General features: G+C 39.3%; 1 protein-coding gene across 1 annotated transcript in view; it reads left to right on the forward strand.

The window, feature by feature from the left end:
* CNGB3 (cyclic nucleotide gated channel subunit beta 3) overlaps nt 1-18,016 on the forward strand; it is a 159,844-nt gene extending 141,828 nt beyond the window's left edge. Inside the window, 5 exon segments of the mRNA XM_036830505.1 lie at nt 6,925-7,071; nt 7,308-7,482; nt 17,380-17,408; nt 17,411-17,529; nt 17,532-18,016. Coding sequence (XP_036686400.1) covers nt 6,925-7,071; nt 7,308-7,482; nt 17,380-17,408; nt 17,411-17,529; nt 17,532-17,641 — 580 coding nt within the window. The 3' untranslated portion in view covers nt 17,642-18,016.
* The last annotated feature ends 4,262 nt before the right edge of the window (nt 18,017-22,278 follow it).

Raw genomic sequence — 22,278 nt, forward strand, 5'->3', positions numbered from 1 at the left:
GCCACTGAGGTTGCTTCCATGTCTTTGCTACTGTAAATAGTACCACTATGAACACTAGGGTGAATGTATCTTTTCAAATTAGAGCTTTTTTCTTTCACAGATATATGCCCAGGAGTAGCATTACTGGATCATATGGTAACTCTATATTTAGTTTTTTCAAGGAAACTCCATACTGTTTTCCACAGTGGCTGTACTAATTTACATTCCCACCAACAGTGTAGGAGGGTTCCCTTTTGGCTTGAGGACAGATGTTAATCATCTTTATAGCCCCAGAACTTGGCATCGTATCTAGGTCATTGTGGAGTATGTTATTTCTACACACTTCTAATTTATCACTAATTTCTTTTTTTCCTTTTCTTTTCAATTTATACAGTGAATTCCTTATATGCTTCTGCATGATTGGCCTCCAAAGTAAAATGGTCTGTAAAATCTCAAACTCATAGAAAAAAACTATTTATCAAAAGTTCAGCTGAGAAAGGTAATGTTTAAGAGGATTATTTTTCTCTAGATATCCTAGATACCACTGAAAACAAAGAGAGAGATGAGTATCTGATATGCAATGTACTGACTGACCTTCCCACCCACAGCATTGCTCCTACAGAACTGGACTTTGGAGTGACACACAGCCTTTACTAAGGACCACATCACAAACAGTGCTGGCAAACTTAGTTTTGCATCTATAATAGAATATGAACATGTTGTCCACCAATTTACATAGTGGCCTCTCTACTAAAGCCCTTCAGCAGATATTTCTGTCTTAAAACTAAGAATCCATCGATTTTTATGATATGAGACTTAAAGCCAAATTCGAAGCCCTCTTGTAACAAAGTTTGCATTTTTGTGTGAACCCCATTTTATGTTTCCATTCTTGTTTTTCTTCTGCTCTTCCTTTCAACTTATGCTCTTTTGTATTCTACTTAACCTTGTGAGTGCTTTCTGGATAAACTAGCTCTGTGAAAAAGGGCTGTGCACATTGTGTTCCAGTCACATTATCGTCTGTGTATGCAGTGCACAATTTATGATGCTGTATGTGGCAGCCCTGGAAAAAAGCTGGAAATGGATGACTGACTAGGGACTATCTGAATATTCTAGCTCTTTCTGATATATACACACATAAATGTATATGTATATGTAAATACATATACATTTGTTTATATGTATATATACATTTGTTTATATGTATATGTGCACATGTACATATTATATGTATATGTATGTACTGTATGTGTATATGTGCATATTATATACATATATAGTATACATATGTGTATAGTATATATATTATACATGTATAATGTATTATATGTATATATGTGTTACATATATAATCTTCATATTGCTATTTATACCTGACATTTACAGAGTTTTGCACATACAGGTCATCTCACACTAAATATACCTTCTCCCTCTGACATTCACACCACTGATTTCATTCACTTATCCACTTTTGGCACACTAGTACTATGATGGTTAATTTTTTGTGTCGACTTGGTTAAGGGATGCCAAGATAGCTGATAAAACATTATTTATGGTGTGTGTTTGTAAGGGTGTTTTGGGCAGAGATTAACATTTGAATCAGTAGGTTGAGTAAGGAAGATCACCCTCACCAATGCAGTAGGGAATCACCCAATCCACTGAGGGTCTGAATAGAACAAAAATGTGAAGAAAGGGCAAATTCGCTCTCTCAGCTTGACTTGGCACATCTATCTTCTCCTGCCCTCAGACATAAGACATCAGGGCTCCTGGTTCTGGACTTTCAGACCCAGACCTGGACTTACACCAGAGGCTCCTCTTTCTCCCCTTCCCAGGCCTTTGGACCCAGACTGAATTATAGCACCAGCTTCCTGGGTCTCCAGCTTGTAGATGGCAGACTGTGGGACTTCTCAGACTCCATAACTATCACAACAACATGAGCCAATTCCCATAATAAATCTCCTTTTATATATATCTGTATATGTCCTATTTTTTCTGTTTCTCTGGAGAACCCTGTGTAATAAAATTTATTATACTTATTGTTACTTGTTACAGTTACATACCCTAAATTAGGGTTTAAAACTCCTCAGCCAGGAGTTTTACCTAATTACACCTTCATAATTGAATGTCAGGAGTCTATAAACACCTATCTCTCCCTAAAGATAATCAGATACCTATAGTACAGAAGGTACTAAAAAGTGGTCTTGTTAACCCAAAAGAGAGATTAAGTATCTTGCTCAGAAATACACTTAATAAATGGTAGATTTCAACTATAGTTCAATTTAAATTCTTTTAAATTAAACATTATAAATAAATAAATAAATAAATTTTAAAAATGGTAGAGTTATCTGGTTCCAAAATCTGTACTCTTTCCACAAACCATACCATGCTTTACTATTTTTCTTTTTGCACTACTTTACCTGCTGAATACATGATAGGCACTTAATAAATACATGATTGGAGTAAAAATCTAAAAGGTCCTTAAGTTCTTTTTTAAGGTCACAGCAAACAAAAGTGGACCTAGAATTAGAATCCATTCCCTTGTTTCCTGGGCCATTGCTCTGTTCAGTATTTTTGACCTGGGGACACTTACCATTAACCTCGGCTGTTTGTCCTCCAGCACGTGCTCTTTCAGAAACTATGTGGGCTTGGGAATATTTAGGGATCTTCTTACTAAGCTATTTAATGAGTGAAACTTTCCATCGGTGGAATGCTGGAGAAGCATTTTGTGGACAGGAGGGGGAAAAAAACATGCTATTTTAAACATTGCTGAGAGAGTTTGGGCAAAATCCATCTGGCAGACAGACTATTTCTTCCGTTCAAAAACTCATCAAGCACTCCAAATGTGTAACCTGTAGGCAAGTTTAATTAAAGCTTGAGAAATCTCAAAATAACTTGACATTTAAATATGTTATTTCCGTTCTGCTCTCGTAGTCTGACACACACAGAGACAGTCTCAGGTCCAAATTAAGCTCCCCAGTGCCATCCAGCCTTTCCTAACTACTGGATTGCCCTATGCCCAAGGCAACAAGAATGTGAATGAAATAGGCTCATCCAATCATTGTCCTTCAAATATTAACATCCATTTCATACATAGATAGGCAGGAAGATAGGTAGATAGATAGATAGATAGATAGATAGATAGATAGATAGATAGATAGATAGATAGATAGATAGATAGATGATAGATGGATGACAGAGTAAAATTTATTTCTCTTACTTAACAAAAAAGGTGAAGGCAGAGATTGTCTTGGGGAGAACCTCAGGAAAGGAGATTCCATTTTCTCTTTTCTCTTAGTTTATCAATTATAATTCTTTTCAAAAAACTTCAGTGTTTGCCATACACATTTTAAACTAAGTTTACCTTCACATTAACACTATACCACTTCACACGTAGTGCAGGAACATTATAACAGCCCTTCCCTACCAGCCCTTAAGACACTGACATCATTCATTTCACTTATCCATATGCTACAATCACCCAATGCAGTGTTACTTTATTATTTAAAGTCATATTTTAGATAAATTAAGAATAAGGAAAATAAAAGACTTTCATTTTACCTCTGCTTATTCCTTCTGCCATGTCTTTCACTCTTTATGTAGACCTAAATTTTTAATCTGTATCATTTTCCTTCTTCCCGAAGAATTTCTCTCAATATCTTTAAGGGTATGTCTGCTAATGTTAAAGTCCCTCAGTTTTTGGTTTTCTGATAAAATCTTCATCTCTCCCTCACTTTTGAAGGATAACTTCACTATACATAGAATTCTAGGTTGGTGATTTTGTTTTTCTCAACACTTGGTATTTCACTCCACTCTCTTCTTATTTGCAGTGTTTCTGATGAAAAGTCCACTATAATTCTTATTCCTGTTCCTTTATATGTAAGGCTTTTTCCCCCTCAGCTCTTTTCAAGATTTTCTTTGTCTTTAGTTTATTACACTTTGAATATGATGTGCCTAGGAATGGGCGGTGGGGAGTATTTATTCTGCTTGGTATTCTCTGAGCTTCCTGGATCTGTGGTTTGTTGTCTGTCATTAATTTGGAAAAGTTCTTGGCCATTATTACTTCAGGTGGTTCTTCTAATACTAGAGAATGATGTATGTTTATGTATATATCATATATATATATAATAACTTTTGAAAATGTCCCGCGGTTCTTGATGTTCTGTTCTGGTTGGATTTTGGGGGTTTTTTTTTTTCATTCCTTTCTTTCTTTTTGCATTCAATTTGGGAACTTTCTACTACCTATCTTCAAGCTCATCTATTCTTTTCTTGACCATGCCCAGTCTACTGATGAGCCCATTAAAGTCAGTATTCATTTCTGTTATAGTATTTTTTATTTCTAACATTTCCTTTCAAATCTGTCTTAGAATTTCTATCCCTCTGCTTACATTACCCATCTGTTCTTGTATGATGCCTACTTTTTCCAATAGATCTTTTAACATATTAATCATAGTTATTTTAAATTCTCTGTCTGATAATTCCAACATCTGTGTCATATCTCAGTCTGGTTCTAAAGCTTTCTTTGGCTCTTCAGGCTGTATTTTACTTGCTTTTTAGTGTACTTTGTAATTTTTGTTGAAAGCTGTACATGACATAATGGGTAGTAGGAACTGAGGTAAACAGGTCTTTAGAATGAGGTTTTATATTAATCTGGCCAGGAGTTGGGCTGTGTTTAATCTTTGCTGTAGTTGTGGGTGCTAGAGCTTCTAAATTTCTCTAGTGACTTTGTTTCTATCTCCTCTATTGACTTTGGCCTTCCCTCAGTACTGCTCTTCAGAGAAAGTCTGCATTTTGCAGTTATAACCCAATGTTACTATACAGAAGCCCCTTTGGTATAGTGCTAAGGTATGGGAGAGAACTCTAATTTTATGATTAAATCTAAGTCTTTTAATGGATCTATTTTCCTGGGGTCCAACCTTCACAGGTGTTTCTTATCCCCTTAGGCAGGAAGGCCAGAGGTGCCTGGGGTGAGAGAAATGCCCTTCCTCCAGGTAGGATAAGATTCTGGTAATCTTTTCCCCTGGATAGTAGACCTTTGTAATGGAGAACAAATATATTCTGGGTGTATTTTACAATGATTAATTATCCCCTTCTACTGCCAGAGCAACAAGCAGATCTTTCTTGGCTCTCAACCATGAGAATCTGCTAAAGTTTCTCAAGGTAAAACCTATAAAAGTATCAGTTTCCCCATAATTGTGGGCCTCAGAGTTTCTCCCTCTCTTGATAGTTTACTCTCAACCTACAGCAATTTGTCAAAATTACCATTTAGGTATTCCTACCAGTTACAGCTCCAAGGGCTTCTGTTCCAGGTAAGCAGGTTTGGCTGTGGCTTTCTGGATTCACCTGTCTCCCCAGATTTGGATGGGAGTTGACCCTGCAACTTCAGTTCTTTGACAGTTCCGAGAAAAGTCATTGGTTTTCAGTTTGTTCAACTTTTTCGTGTTGTAAGGACAGGAGTGACAACTTCCAAGCTCTTTACATGTCAGAGCTGAAACCCTATGTTAGTTTTTTAATGATTAACAGCCAGTGAAAATGTTCCCTTTTCTGCAACAACAGCTGGAGAAATACACATGGTCTGATATCAATCTTCAGGCACAGCACCCATGCAGCTTCTCACATCTCATTGCCCCCAAAGGCAGGGCTGTGAAAACGTGAACATTCCTATTGCCAGAATGCTTTCTCGGTCCCTTCACCCCTGGAGATTGTTTTTATTAATGTGAGCCTTCTTTCTGCATTTCTAAATGGTGGACTCCGAGAGACTGATTCTCGTGTTACCATCTCACTGCAGAGCCTGTAGTGTTTTTTTTAAACATTTGAAATGTGTTTTTTCTTGTCTTGCTTTCAAAGACCAACCCTTATTTTCCGGATTATTGGTGAATGACAGAAGTTATATTCATTTGTTTTATTCACTCGAGTGTTCATTTATTTTATAACTATTTATTGGTTACTTCCCAAACGCAAAATGCCCCAGCTATGTCCCTGAGAGATATAAAGTCCAGAATTCTCTGACATTCCAAGTGGTAAGCTGTATGAGAATGACTATACTACAGAGCAATTTATGATACTGAGAAACAATTTGATCTGGGAGTTACGTTTAGGAAGAGATTAAATTTATCTAATGTAACCGGGGTATCAAGATTTGATGTCAGAGCTTGATCTGTCAGAGTCCAGACAAAAAACTGAAGGTACACTTAAGTAAGTTAACTAAGAAGACTTTAATAAAGGGATTACTGACAGAAGTCAATCAAAGGAAATTAGAAGGAAAATCTAAGACTACCCAACAAGAGATGGTGATACATCTCAAAGCTAGCTACAAGGGAGCTGTTTCCACAGCCAGGCCTCAAGGGGAAAAGGGCAGGGCACATTACCAGAGCCCAGAAAGAAATCTGTGGGAGTTGTATTTCCAGGAGATGGCCAGGAGCTGTGGATTTTGGCCGGAACTGCAGCCATTGCTAACCTAAGGCCTGGCAGGGAAGAATGGGGGAAGAAACGTGCCAACCCCACTCTCTTCCTGCTTTCTGACTTCCTACTGGTATTTCCCATTGGCTGAACCCAAATGAAAATCAGAGAGCAAGCCCACAGAGGTCAGCTTCCTGGAGTGCAAAGAGGATCGGGAAGGATGAAAAGTTAGTCTGAAAGAGCAAATGGAGGATACCCAGTCCAAAGAGAGTCTGCACTTCTGGAATCTGGGAGGAAGAATCTCCCAGGGCTCTGATGGCTACAAGGCCTTGATTTGAGGTGGGAGTTAGATGCAAAACGCGTTGAAATCTGTTGCCACTTCTATTGCCACCACATCTTGACTCTCTCTGCACACTCATCTGAACTCTCACATCCAAGGAATGATCTCTGAAGCAGTATAAATGGTTCTAATATTTGATTTTTTTTTTTTTTTAAGATTTTGGTGGAGGAAGATTGAAACTGGTGGCAAAGATTCATTTTTCTCTCTTACAGCCTTCTAGCAGCAAGAGGAGGAAACCGTAGAACTGCCAACGTGGTGGCCCATGGCTTTGCCAATCTTTTAACTCTGGACAAAAGGACCCTCCAAGAAATTCTAGTGCATTATCCAGATTCTAGAAATCTCCTTATGAAGAAAGCCAGGTATAACCTTTAAAACCCCATTAGAGAGGAGTTGGTTTTACTTTGTAAAATCTAAGATGAGAACTGTGCTATGGTGGGTACAATCAATTTTATCCATGAGATTCACTTAACAAACAACTGTTTATGCAGTTATACGTTGAAAACTTCACTGATTAGGAGAAATGATAGTATTTCTCATAAGTTTTTCCATAACTCTCACAGTGCTATCTGAAATGACCTTTCTGTCTTGTCCACAGAGTGCTTGTAAAGAACAAGGCTCCAGGCACAGGGACAACTTATCCAAATAAAGGACTTGCCTTTCTCTTCCCACCAAAGCAAGAGACACCCAAAATGTTTAAAGGTCTCCTGGGAGGCTCAGGAAAAGCAGGTCTTGCAAGACTACTCACACTGAAGAGAGAACAAACCGTTCTGGTAATAAGGCAGAGGGAAAGGAGGGCTGTAACAGAGACCACTGGACTAAAGACACCCAGACAAGCTCCTTCTTTAATTCCATTTCAGACACTGGGATAATCTGGATTCATCTAATGCAAATAATTAATACTTTGTATATAGCACTTACTATTTTACTGTATGCCCATATAACATCACATTTAATCCTCACGGGTTTATTATGGATAGTTTTAATGTATATATACATAAATACAGTCGACCCTCATTTTTGTGGATTCTGTGTTTGCAAACCTGCCTACCCACTAAAATGTGTTTGTAACCTCAAAATCAATATTTATGGTGTTTTGGGGGTCATTCACAGACATACATGTGCAGAGCAGCAAAAAATTTAAGTTGCTGGAGGCACATGTTCCCAGCCGAGGTTGAACAAGGAGACACTCTACCTTCTTGTTTCAATTCTCACACTGTAAACAAGTGACCTTTTCATGGTCTATTTATTGTCATGTTTTTTGCATTTTTGTGCATCTCCCCCCACAACAATGTTAAAAATGGCCCCCAAGCATATCGCCAATGCAGCACCTAGTGTTCCTAAGCACAAAAATGCTCTGATGTGCCTTACAGAGAAATATGTGTGTTAGATAATCTTCATTCAGGCATGAGTCATAGTACTGTTGGCTGTGAGTTCAGTGTAATGAATAAACAATATATATTAAATAGGGTGTCTCTAAACAGAAATGCACATAAAACAAGGCTATGTATTGAGCAGCTGACAAAAATGTTGTAGCCAGAGGCTTGTAGGAACCTAAACCTGCATTACCCTTAGGGGACATAGGTCAGGGTTTGCTAACAGTGTTTGTGGCAGCTTTATAGAACAAAACTACCATGAATAATGAGGATCAACTGTATATGTATAGACATACATATACACCTATAAATATATGACATTTTACCAGTAAGCTAATAAACATTTTCACTAATATTCCTTCAATTACTATCACTAATGTTTAAAGTCAGAAATAACCACATAGATTGCATCCAAGATTTTATGTTATAGATGAAGAAACTAAGATCCAGATCAATGTATTTGGATAAGATCACAATCAATGACAGAGCAAAAGCTATTACTCGGGTATTCAGACTTCCACACCTACACCAAGCTGTCTCCCAATTCCTAGAAATGTCAAGAAACTCAAATGTTATTGCTTTTCTCTTTTTTTTTCATATTTCTTTGATTCTCATGATAAGCTTATGAGGGCAGATACTGAAAAACAGAGCAGGAATTCAGGTTTTCTGAATCTAGTCCTTATGCTAACTCTAAAACTGTAAGAGGGGGAAGGGGCAAGATGGCGGAAGAGTAAGACGCGGAGATCACCTTCCTTCCCACAGATACAGTAGAAATACATCTACACGTGGAACTGCTCCTACAGAACACCCACTGAACGCTGGCAGAAGACGTCAGACCTCCCAAAAGGCAAGAAAATCCCCACGTACTTGGGTAGGGTAAAAGAAAAAAGAAATAACAGAGACAAAAGAATAGGGACGGGACCTGCGCCAGTGGGAGGGAGCCGTGAAGGAGGAAAGGTTTCCAGGCACTAGGAAGCCCCTTTGCGGGCAGAAACTGCGGGTGGCAGAGGGGGGAAGCTTCGGAGCCGCGGAGGAGAGCGCAGCCACAGGGGTGCAGAGGGCAAAGCGGAGAGACTCCCGCACAGAGGCTCGGCGCCAACCAGCACTCACCAGCCCGAGAGGCTTGTCTGCTCACCCGCCGGGGCGGGCGGGGGCTGGAAGCTGAGGCTCGGGCTTTGGTGCTAGCCGGAGGGAGTCCGGGAAAAAGTCTGCAGCTGCCGAAGAGGCAAGAGACTTTTTCTTGCCTCTTTGTTTCGCGGCGCGCAAGGAGAGGGGATTCAGAGCGCTGCCTAAACGAAATCCAGAGACGGGTGCGAGCCGCAGCTATCAGCGCGGATCCCACAGCAACAGGGGCGCAGAGGGAAAAACGGAGAGATTCCCGCACAGAGGCTCAGCGCCGAGCAGCGCTCACCAGCCCGAGAGGCTTGTCTGCTCACCCGCTGGGGCAGGCGGGGCTGGGAGCGGAGGCTCAGGCTTCGGTCGGATCGCAGGGAGAGGACGGGGATTGGCGGCGTGAACACAGCTTGAAGGGGTTGGCGTGCCGCGGTGAGCTGGGAGGGAGCCGGAGAGGAGGTCTGCAGCCGCCGAAGAGGCAAGAGACTTTTTCTTGCCTCTTTGTTTCGCGGCGCGCAAGGAGAGGGGATTCAGAGCGCTGCCTAGACGAACTCCAGAGGGGGGCGCGAGCCGCGGCTAACAGCGCGGACCCCAGAGACGGGTGCGAGACGCGGCCATCAGCGCAGACCCCAGAAACTGGTAGGAAACGCTAAGGCTGCTGCTGCCGCCACCAAGAAGCCTGTGTGCGAGCACAGGTCACTCTCCACACTGCCCCTCCCGGGAGCCGGTGCAGCTCGCCACTGCCAGGCTCCCATGATCCGGAGACAACTTCCCCAGGAGAACACACGGCGCGCCTCAGGCTGCTGCAACGTCACGACGCCTCTGACGCCGCAGGCTCGCCCCGCCTCCTCCGTACCGCTCCCTCCCCGCGGCCTGAGTGAGCCAGAGCCCCCGAAGCAGCTGCTCCTTTAACCCCGTTCTGTCTGGGCGGGGAACGGACGCCCTCAGGCGACGTACATGCAGAGGCGGGTCCAAATCCAAAGCTGAACGCTGGGAGCTGTACGAACAAAGAAGAGAAAGGGAAATCTCCCCCAGCAGCCTCAGAAGCAGCGGATTAAAGCTCCACAAACAACTTGATGTGCCTGCATCTGTTGAATACCTGAATAGACAACGAATCATCCCAAATTCAAAAGGTGGACTTTAGGAGCAGGATATAATAATTTCCCCTTTTCCTTTTTTTGTGAGTGTATATGTGTATGCTTCTGGGTGAGATTTTGTCTGTATAGCTTTGCTTTCACCATCAGTCCTAGGGTTAGGTCCGTCCATTTTTTTTTTTTTTTTAACTTAAAAAAATTTTTTTTTCCTAATATATGTTTTCTTAATAATTTTTTCCGTATTGTCTTTTTTTAGAAATTAAATTTTTTAATAAGTTTTTTCATATTTTTTATTTTAAAAAATTAAAATTTTTTTTTCTTAATAAATTTTTTTCTTAAAAATTTTTTTCTTATTTTTTACTATAAAAAAATAATAACTCTTTTTAAAAATTAAAAAAAAATTTTTTCTGAATACATTTACTCTTAATAATTTTTTTTCTTATTTTTTATTATAATAGCTTTATTTTATTTTATTTTATCCTCTTTTTTTCTTTCTATTTTTTTCTCCCTTATATTCTGAGCTGTGTGGATGAAAGGCTCTTGGTGCTCCAGCCAGGCATCAGGGCTGTGCCTCTGAGGTGGGAGAGCCAACTTCAGGACACTGGTCCACAAGAGACCTACCAGCTCCACGTAATACCAAACGGCAAAAATCTCTCAGAGATCTCCATCTCAACATCAAGACCCAGCTTCACTCAATGACCAGCAAGCTACAGGGCTGGACACCCTATGCCAAACAACTAGCAAGACAGGAACACAGCCCCATCCATTAGCAGGGAGGCTGCCTAAAATCATAAGGCCACAGACACCCCAAAACACACCACCAGACGTGGACGTGCCCACCAGAAAGACAAGATTCAACCTCATCCACCAGAACACAGGCAATAGTCCCCTCCACCAGGAAGCCTACACAACCCACTGAACCAACCTTACCCACTGGGGACAGATACCAAAAACAACGGGAACTACAAACCTGCAGCCTGTGAAAAGGAGACCCCAAACACAGTAAGATAAGCAAAATGAGACGACAGAAAAACACACAGCAGATGAAGGAGCAGGGTCAAAACACACCAGACCTAACAAATGAAGAGGAAATAGGTAGTCTACCTGAAAAAGAATTCAGAATAATGATAGTAAGGATGATCCAAAATCTTGGAAATAGAGTAGACAAAATGCAAGAAACATTTAACAAGGACGTAGAAGAACTAAAGAGGAACCAAGCAACGATGAAAAACACAATAAATGAAATTAAAAATACTCTAGATGGGATCAATAGCAGAATAACTGAGGCAGAAGAAAGGATAAGTGACCTGGAAGATAAAATGGTGGAAATAACTACTGCAGAGCAGGATAAAGAAAAAAGAATGAAAAGAACTGAGGACAGTCTCAGAGACCTCTGGGACAACATTAAACGCACCAACATTCGAATTATAGGGGTCCCAGAAGAAGAAGAGAAAAAGAAAGGGACTGAGAAAATATTTGAAGAGATTATAGTTGAAAACTTCCCTAATATGGGAAAGGAAATAGTTAATCAAGTCCAGGAAGCACAGAGAGTCCCATACAGGAAAAACCCAAGGAGAAACACACCAACACACATATTAATCAAACTGTCAAAAATTAAATATAAAGAAAACATATTAAAAGCAGCAAGGGAAAAACAACAAATAACACACAAGGGAATCCCCATAAGGTTAACATCTGATCTTTCAGCAGAAACTCTGCAAGCCAGAAGGGAGTGGCAGGATATACTTAAAGTGATGAAGGAGAAAAACCTACAACCAATATTACTCTACCCAGCAAGGATCTCATTCAGATGTGATGGAGAAATTAAAACCTTTACAGACAAGCAAAAGCTGAGAGAGTTCAGCACCACCAAACCAGCTTTACAACAAATGCTAAAGGAACTTCTCTAGGCAAGAAACACAAGAAAAGGAAAACACCTACAATAACAAACCCAAAACATTTAAGAAAATGGGAATAGGAACATACATATCGATAATTACCTTGAATGTAAATGGATTAAATGCTCCCACCAAAAGACACAGACTGGCTGAATGGATACAAAAACAAGACCCATATATATGCTGTCTACAAGAGACCCACTTCAGACCTAGAGACACATACAGACTGAAAGTGAGGGGATGGAAAAAGATATTCCATGCAAATGGAAATCAAAAGAAAGCTGGAGTAGCAATTCTCATATCAGACAAAACATACTTTAAAATAAAGAACATTATAAGAGACAAAGAAGGACACTATATAATGATCAAGGGATCGATCCAAGAGGAAGGTATAACAATTGTAAATATTTATGCACCCAACATAGGAGCACCTCAATACATAAGGCAAATACTAACAGCCATAAAAGGGGAAATTGACAGCAACACAATCATAGTAGGGGACTTTAACACCCCACTTTCACCAATGGACAGATCATCCAAAATGAAAATAAATAAGGAAACACAAGCTTTAAATGATACATTAAACAAGATGGACTTAATTGATATTTATAGGACATTCCACCCAAAAACAACAGAATACACATTTTTCTCAAGTGCGCATGGAACATTCTCCAGGATAGATCATATCTTGGGTCACAAATCAAGCCTTGGTAAATTTAAGAAAATTGAAATCGTATCAAGTATCTTTTCCGACCACAACGCTATGAGACTAGATATCAATTACAGGAAAAGATCTGTAAAAAATAAAAACACATGGAGGCTACACAATACACTACTTAATAACGAAGTGATCACTGAAGAAATCAAAGGGGACATCAAAAAATACCTAGAAACAAATGACAATGGAGATACGACGACCCAAAACCTATGGGACGCAGCAAAAGCAGTTCTAAGAGGGAAGTTTATAGCAATACAAGCCTACCTCAAGAAACAGGAAACATCTCGAATAAACAACCTAACCTTGCACCTAAAGCAATTAGAGAAAGAAGAACAAAAAAACCCCAAAGCTAGCAGAAGGAAAGAAATCATAAAGATCAGGTCAGAAATAAATGAAAGAGAAATGAAGGAAACAATAGCAAAAATCAATAAAACTAAAAGCTGGTTCTTTGAGAAGATAAACAAAATTGATAAACCATTAGCCAGACTCATCAAGAGAAAAAGGGAGAAGACTCAAATCAATAGAATTAGAAATGAAAAAGGAGAAGTCACCACTGACACTGCAGAAATACAAAAGATCATGAGAGATTACTACAAGCAACTCTACGCCAATAAAATGGACAACCTGGAAGAAATGGACAGATTCTTAGAAATGCACAAACTGCCGAGACTGAACCAGGAAGAAATAGAAAATATGAACAGACCAATCACAAGCACTGAAATTGAAACTGTGATTAAAAACCTTCCAACAAACAAAAGCCCAGGACCAGATGGCTTCACAGGTGAATTCTATCAAACATTTAGAGAAGAGCTAACACCTATCCTTCTCACACTCTTCCAAAATATTGCAGAGGGAGGAACACTCCCAAACTCATTCTACGAGGCCACCATCACCCTGATACCAAAACCAGACAAAGATGTCACAAAGAAAGAAAACTACAGGCCAATATCACTGATGAACATAGATGCAAAAATCCTCAACAAAATACTCGCAAACAGAATCCAACAGCACATTAAAAGGATCATACACCATGATCAAGTGGGGTTTATCCCAGGAATGCAAGGATTCTTCAATATACGCAAATCAGTCAATGTGATACACCATATTAACAAATTGAAGGAGAAAAACCATATGATCATCTCAATAGATGCAGAGAAAGCTTTCAACAAAATTCAACACCCATTTATGATAAAAGCCCTGCAGAAAGTAGGCATAGAAGGAACTTTCCTCAACATAATAAAGGCCATTTATGACAAACCCACAGCCAACATTGTCCTCAATGGTGAAAAACTGAAACCATTTCCACTAAGATCAGGAACAAGACAAGGTTGCCCACTCTCACCACTATTATTCAACATAGTTTTGGAAGTGTTAGCCACAGCAATCAGAGAAGAAAAAGAAATAAAAGGAATCCAAATCGGAAAAGAAGAAGTAAAGCTGTCACTGTTTGCAGATGACATGATACTATACACAGAGAATCCTCAAGATGCTACCAGAAAACTCCTAGAGGTAATCAATGAATTTGGTAAAGTAGCAGGATACAAAATTAATGCACAGAAATCTCTTGCATTTCTATACACTAATGACGAAAAATCTGAAAGTGAAATTAAGAAAACACTCCCGTTTACCATTGCAACAAAAAGAATAAAATATCTAGGAATAAACCTACCTAAGGAGACAAAAGATCTGTATGTAGAAAATTATAAGACACTGATGAAAGAAATTAAAGATGATACAAATAGATGGAAAGATATACCATGTTCCTGGATTGGAAGAATCAACATTGTGAAAATGACTCTACTACCCAAAGCAATCTACAGATTCAATGCAATCCCTATCAAACTACCACTGGCATTTTTCACAGAACTAGAACAAAAAATTTCACAATTTGTATGGAAACACAAAAGACCCCGAATAGCCAAAGCAATCTTGAGAACGAAAAATGGAGCTGGGGGAATCAGGCTCCCTGACTTCAGACTATATTACAAAGCTACAGTAATCAAGACAGTTTGGTACTGGCACAAAAACAGAAATATTGATCAATGGAACAGGATAGAAAGCCCAGAGATTAACCCACACACATATGGTCACCTTATCTTTGATAAAGGAGGCAAGCATATACAGTGGAGAAAAGACAGCCTCTTCAATAAGTGGTGCTGGGAAAATTGGACAGATACATGTAAAAGTATGAAATTAGAACACTCCCTGACACCATGCACAAAAATAAACTCAAAATGGATTAAAGACCTAAGTGCAAGACCAGACACTATCAAACTCTTAGAGGAAAACATAGGCAGAACACTCTATGACATAACATCACAGCAAGATTCTTTTTGACCCAGCTCCCAGAGAAATGGAAATAAGAACAAAAATAAACAAATGGAACCTAATGAAACTTAAAAGCTTTTGCACAGCAAAGGAAACCATAAACAAGACCAAAAGACAACCATCAGAATGGGAGAAAATATTTGCAAATGAAGCAACTGACAAAGGATTAATCTCCAAGATTTACAAGCAGCTTATGCAGCTCAATAACAAGAAAACGAACAACCCAATCCAAAAATGGGCAGAAGACCTAAATAGACATTTCTCCAAAGAAGATATACAGATGGCCTACAGACACATGAAAAGAATGCTCAACATCATTAATCATTAGAGAAATGCAAATCAAAACTACAATGAGAGATCATCTCACAACCGGTCAGAATGGTCATCATCAAAAAATCTAGAAACAATAAATGCTGGAGAGGGTGTGGAGGAAGGAACTCTCTTGCACTGTTGGTGGGAATGTAAATTGATACAGCCACTATGGAGAACAGTATGGAGGTTCCTTAAAAAACTACAAATAGAACTTACCATACGATCCAGCAATCCCACTACTGGCATATACCCTGAGAAAACCATAGTTCAAAAAGAGTCATGTACCAAAATGTTCATTGCAGCTCTATTTACAATAGCCCGGACATGGAAGCAACCTAAATGTCCATCGACAGATGAATGGATAAAGAAGATGTGGCACATATATACAATGGAATATTACTCAGCCATAAAAAGAAATGAAATGGAGGTATTTGTAATGAGGTGGATGGAGTTAGAGTCTGTCATACAGAGTGAAGTAAGTCAGAAAGAGAAAAACAAATACAGTATGCTAACACATATATACGGAATCTAAGGGAAAAAAAAGCCATGAAGAACCTAGTGGCAAGACGGGAATAAAGACACAGACCTACTAGAGAATGGACTTGAGGATATGGGGAGGGGGTGGGGTGAGATGTGACAGGGTGAGAGAGTGTCATGGACATATATACACTACCAAATGTAAAATAGATAGCTAGAGGGAAGCAGCCGCATAGCACAGGGAGATCAGCTCGGTGCTTTGTGACCACCTAGAGGGTGGGATGGGGAGGGGTGGGAGGGAGGAGATGCAAGAGGGAAGAGATATGGGAACATATTGTATATGTATAACTGATTAACTTTGTTATAAATCAGAAGCTAACACACCATTGTAAGGCAATTATACTTCAATAAAGATGTTAAAAAAAAAAAAAAGAAGAAAAAAAGAAAGAAAAAAAAATAAAAAAAAATAAAACTGTAAGAAATGGGAGGCTGTGGTTCTTTCAGGAAATTGGTAAAGCAAATATTATAAAAGTCAGTCACACTCAAGAGACTAAAACTTGCCTCCTCCTTTGCCACACACACAACACTGCGATGAAAATCAGTGTATACCAAATGCCTTATTTAATCGGCATAGAAGTAATACTTTGTGTATAAGGCTTATGGGGTTAAAGAACTATGTAAGTCAGTATGTTAAGTAAGGCTCTCAACTTCATATGTACACATTCATACCCGGTACAAGCTTCTCTCAAACTGATCTCAAGCATCACCAGTAAAGAGCATAGTATATTTTTCACTATGAAATTTCTACAGATGACACTAAATACAACAGGTTCTAAAGCCATATCAAACACCCATGGGACAAATGGAGAAGACTGTACTAGGAAAGAGATATGAATTTCTCCCTGAAGTTCTCGCATAAACTTATGCAGGAGGAACACCAGAGATTCTAGAGTATTTATATGGTATTTGGTTAACACATTGTTATTAAAAGATAAATATTTAAAATTTCATCTTCATGAAATAAGTAAGTAAATATTTAAAAAGCAAAGAGTCCTGAGCACTAAGTCTAATAATTCAGAGACCATGAGGGTCAATAGGAAGTGAATTCCTTGGCAGGGACAAAAACGCGACGTGGACTAACACCGAATTCAAATGTGACAGCTCAGCCCCATTCTCCAGCACATCAGAAAACTTAGTTAAATGATAGTCAATGGCAGACATGATTCCCTTATTAACTTAATTCAGACAGTCTTTGTCTTAGTGGTGATCCTTAGCTATTGCATATTAATCAAAAGACTCCAATGTCCTTGATTATGATTTCAATACCAATTCTTTTCATAACTGTTGCTTCTAGAAAAAAAGTGAAAACTCTCCGAAGGAGAAGAGGATAAAGGAAAAATATATGAAGATAAAGGAAGAGAGCAAGCAGAGAAACCACTTGAAACATCCAAATGTCGAACAAGTTCTATTACAGCAGAGGAAGCGCCCCAGTCAATTAGAAGGGCAGTTTACCCAGAGGAACTACCCGTCAATCACTCATCATCAGCATGGATCCTTCTGCAGAGGCTGGGGAAGAGGTTCTGATGATCGAAGTCAAAGAAAAGGCTAAGCTATAAATGTTTGATTATCTTCAGATACAATCTAGTTAGTTCCCAAAGAGACTGTAGTCATGATGGTAGCTTAAACTAATGAGAGGAAAAGACCTTGCCGGGACCCTTGAGAAACCATAGGCAAATCCCTAGCTTAGTTTCTAGGATTTATCTGAGAGTGTGATCTTCTGCAGTGGCAATAAGAAGATTATTAAAAAAACCATCCCTATTCTCCGTTGTCATTAGCTTTGCGCAATTGGTATTTCTCCTATTGTATATAGTAGGTTATTTTTCTTCCGTTCTTTCTTGATGATGTTTCTTCTCTCCATTTTGATTAGGTTGGTCTTGGCTCTGAATGATTCAACTAACGTTTTCTTTTACATTGTGGTGTGTGTGTGTGATTGTGTGTGTGTGTTAAAGTCTTGCATCGCACTGTTAGTCTTGGTTAAATGTTCCATGTATATGAATTTGTCTCTTACTTTGGGAGTATGAGATTTTAATAAAATGTCAAAAGTTGGGTGATTTTCATTCAAGGCAGGGTGATGAGTCAGTCAAGTATCAAATCAACCCAGCAGCTGGGACTGAAAGGAAGCAAACAAGGGAGCCGATGGATATAAAACCCAACTTGCAGAGGAGTCCCCTGAAGAGCACTGCTGGTCAGCAGTACTAACAAACCCACAAGCAAAATCACATTGCAGCAACATGTTGGAAAACCTGTACCCTTTACTAAAGAAACAAACTTTAATATTTTCCCTCATATCAACTTAAAAGGCTCATCTGGCTCAACAGACTCAAAGAGGAGGAATCAGATTGTCCCCATCTTCATGGAGGCTAAAGTGACATTTCTCAGAAACTTCTGCAAGCATTTACTTCAGAAGATGTCAGATTTCAGCTTCTTGTTTTCAGCTTTAGTAAAAAGTGACGAGGTTAGGAAGGCAGACTGTACACATGTCAGATTGACATATCCCTGCAATTTGCAGAACCTACATGTACAGCTGTTTACAAAATCTCCGAGTTAATTAAGTGCGCTTTAGGAAGTTGTCCTCATGAATCAGCTAGCATTAGCATAATTACCAAAGTCTCAAGCTGTGAAGAGGCTAAAAGAGCCAGGCTGCTGTCAGAAGTAATAATACATATAGAATTCCATTCTAATAAATGCCCTTAGGGTATAATATTAAGTTCTGTATAATAAGGCTATTTCCAAGTCCCAGAAGATGGTCATTGTAACAGCACTTTGCAGAGTGTTTTAACAAATTATATTAGCCAAAAAGCCTACAACATAGATGCATTCAGCAAACCATGTAAAATTAATCACTAGAATAAAATGTATCATTTGGTACTCACCATTTTTTAATATAGTGTTCAAGTATCACAGAAACATGACAACTTTTACAAAAGGTTGGGTGGCGTTTTTCAGGATTTAAGGGAATGGAGAGAAACTGTTAAATAGTGTTTACTTTATAAGTGGGAATTTATCAAGAGTGATTAGAAGAGCCAGAAAGAAAAGGTAAAAACAGGGCCTGAAAAAAGTCTGATAATAGGAAAAAAAAACAAAGGAGAAAAGTCCTGAACTTGTGAATAATATGTTCTCTCCTTACATTCTGTGTTCTTCCCCTGTCATTTATTTCCCCTCCTAAACTATCCTTTTTTAGATATCTTCATTCTTCCAGTCTCTCAGACTCAAATCTAAGAATAATTAGTAACTCTTCCTTTGCTTATATAGTGTCACCAAATCCTTTTTCTTTCTTAAATCTTTCTAATTGTCTTTTCTTTTTCAACTTCAATGCTAACAACTCAGTTCATATTTTCTGTTCAATTCAAATAGATGATCACTTTTTACCAACTATCAGCTCTAATCATCACTTGTCTACCTTTCTCAATCCTTTTGCCATGGGTAAAATTAGAGCTTTATAAAATACAACTATCTTAGTCCATTCAGGCTGCTATAACAAGAATACCACAGATTGGGTACGTTATAAACAACAGAAATTTACTTCTCACAGTTCTGGAGGCTGGGAAGTCCAGGATCATGGCCCAGCATGGTTCACAGCAAGCTCCTTCTCACTGTGACCTCACATGGTGGAAAGGAAGGGGTCTCTCTGGAGCCTGTTTTATGAAGGCACTAATCCTATTCATGAGGGCAGAACACCTCCCAAAGGCCCCACCTCCTAATACTATCATCTTTGGGGTTAGGACTTCAATACATAAATTTGCTGGGGAGGGGGAGAGGCAGAGGTGAGGGACACTAACATTCAAACCATAGCAACCACTTTTGACCATGTTACTTTTCTGCTCAGGGACCTATTAATCCCTCCTAGTGATTAAATCTTATTTGTGCAAATTTAATTGCCACTATCCCAACCATACCCTCCACTGAAGCTGGTCGTCTTGCTTTTTCTGGAACCACCACCTACCTTTCTTCCTCTGGCATTTGTCCATGCTACCTACCACAGTATGGAGCGTATCTCTCCTCCATCACTTACCTCTTTCCTATGCTTCCAAATCTCTCCACTGCCTCTAAAAGCATCAACCCATGATAGTTCTAATTTCAAGGGATTATCACATAGTACAGCATTCCACTGTTCTCTAACTTCTGCTTAATTTTAAATTATAACAAGGCAAAGACTAGCTCTTATGCTTTATTTGTAAATATAAAGACAGAAAGCCCAGGGTTTTTTTTAAAGGAGAGAGGATAGTAATAGTCAACTCATGGAAGCAAAATAAATAGGATATCAACATAGAAAAGATGCTTGACTTTACTTGTACTTAAAGAAATACAAATCAGAACAAAAATGGAATACTACTTTATGCCTATCAAACTGGAAAATATTTGAAAATAGACAATAATACCAAGTGCTGGCAAGTATGTAAATTGGAGCTACTATTCTGGCAGTACACCTTAGAACTTGGCAGTACTACTTCAGATACATATCCCAGAAAATCCTCAAGCAGGGCCGTAAAAGAAAATGCAAGAGGAAATGCATTGTTTGTAGTACAAAGGAACGGAAGGCAACTGGGGTGTCTACACTAGGAGAATGGATAAAAAAAAATATGGCATGTGGCATATGGATGTGTTTTTAAGATGAAATTCTATTCAGCCATTGGAAATAATGAATTAGATTTACACATAACAACATGGATAGCTCTCTTTTAAAAACTAGTGTGGATTTTCTTAAGTAAGAAAAAAGAATGAGATCTTTAGTCATACCATGCATGCATATTTTTATAAAGCCTATCTGATCAAGACTATCAGGGACAAATCTGTAGCCCAACAAAGCCAAGTTTATTAACCTGCGGCAACAAGGGAGACCATTCACCAGAGGAAACGTGAGTGTCCCACCAAAAACAGGAAAGGACAAGTTATGATAGGATATTGGGGAAAGGTAGAGGTTAGGTAGAGTTTAAATGAAGTGATGTTTTGAGAGGCTCAGATTAAAGCAAGACTGTATGTAAAGGGGTTAACATCAGTCCTGGGCCAACAAGCAGACTCAGGGTCCTGTTTTCTTGGAAACTACTCAGTTAAGAAAAACATAGACTGCTGTGTCCAGAAACCCCTTATCTGAAGGTGTATACCAGGCTGCTTCTCGTGTCAGAATGACTTAGATTCTCCAGGCAAACGTGGAATGTTTCAGTCTGACTGATAAGATTTCAAATAGAAAAGTTTCTAACAATCTGTGATTTTAGGTAACAAAGTTTCTCAGCATTGTGTCTCTTTGTTGATTAGCAAAAGTGGTGTTTACAGTTTCACAATTTAAAAATATACAAAACAGGGACTTCCCTGGTGACGCAGTGGTTAAGAATCTGCCTGCCAATGCAGGGGACACAGGTTTGAGCCCTGGTCTGGGAAGATCCCACATGCCGCGGAGCAGCTAAGCCCGTGCGCCACAACTACTGAGCCTGCGCTCTAGAGCCCGCGAGCCACAACTACTGAGCCCACGTGCCACAACTACTGAAGCCCGCGTGCCTAGAGCCCGTGCTCTGCAACAAGAGAAGCCACGACAATGAGAAGCCCACGCACTGCAACGAAGAGTAGCCCCCGCTCACCGCAACTAGAGAAAGCCCGCACGCAACAACAAAGACCCAACGAAGGCAAAAATAAATAAATTAAATAAAATAAAATAAAATAAATATACAAAACACTATGTATTTCAAAAATATATACATGTCTAACAAACTATGTTAAATGCATTAGAGATGATGGCTATGGGGAGAAAGGAATGTGGAAGTGGTAATAGCAATAGATGAAGTGAGAAAAAATAATAAATCAAGAGCCTCAACTAATGAGGATTATGTGCCATGAACTGAGAAGCATGATTAACTCAATTTTATGGACTTGAGTTCAGTGTTGTGTCTAGAAATAGGCTAGTGGAGAAGTGAGACCCCCATTAATCAAGGGTCTTTCCTTCAGCCTCTGCTACATCTGAGCCACACAGGCAGCCACTACAGATACAGCCGCTACTTCATCTGCTCTCTGGGGCCTGTCCTGCCAATGAGGCTTTTCTTCTGCATGTGGGCAGGTCTCCACTTGACCCCAGCAGAGACTACTAAGCATGCTTAGGGACCAGCAGAGACTACTAACCATGCTTAGTGTTAGGGACTGAATTGTATCCTCTTCAAATTCATGGGTTGAAGGCCTAAACCCTAATGTGACCACATTTGGAGAC

The sequence above is a fragment of the Balaenoptera musculus genome, chromosome 17, assembly GCF_009873245.2.
Source record: "Balaenoptera musculus isolate JJ_BM4_2016_0621 chromosome 17, mBalMus1.pri.v3, whole genome shotgun sequence".
NCBI classification, from domain to species: domain Eukaryota; kingdom Metazoa; phylum Chordata; class Mammalia; order Artiodactyla; family Balaenopteridae; genus Balaenoptera; species Balaenoptera musculus.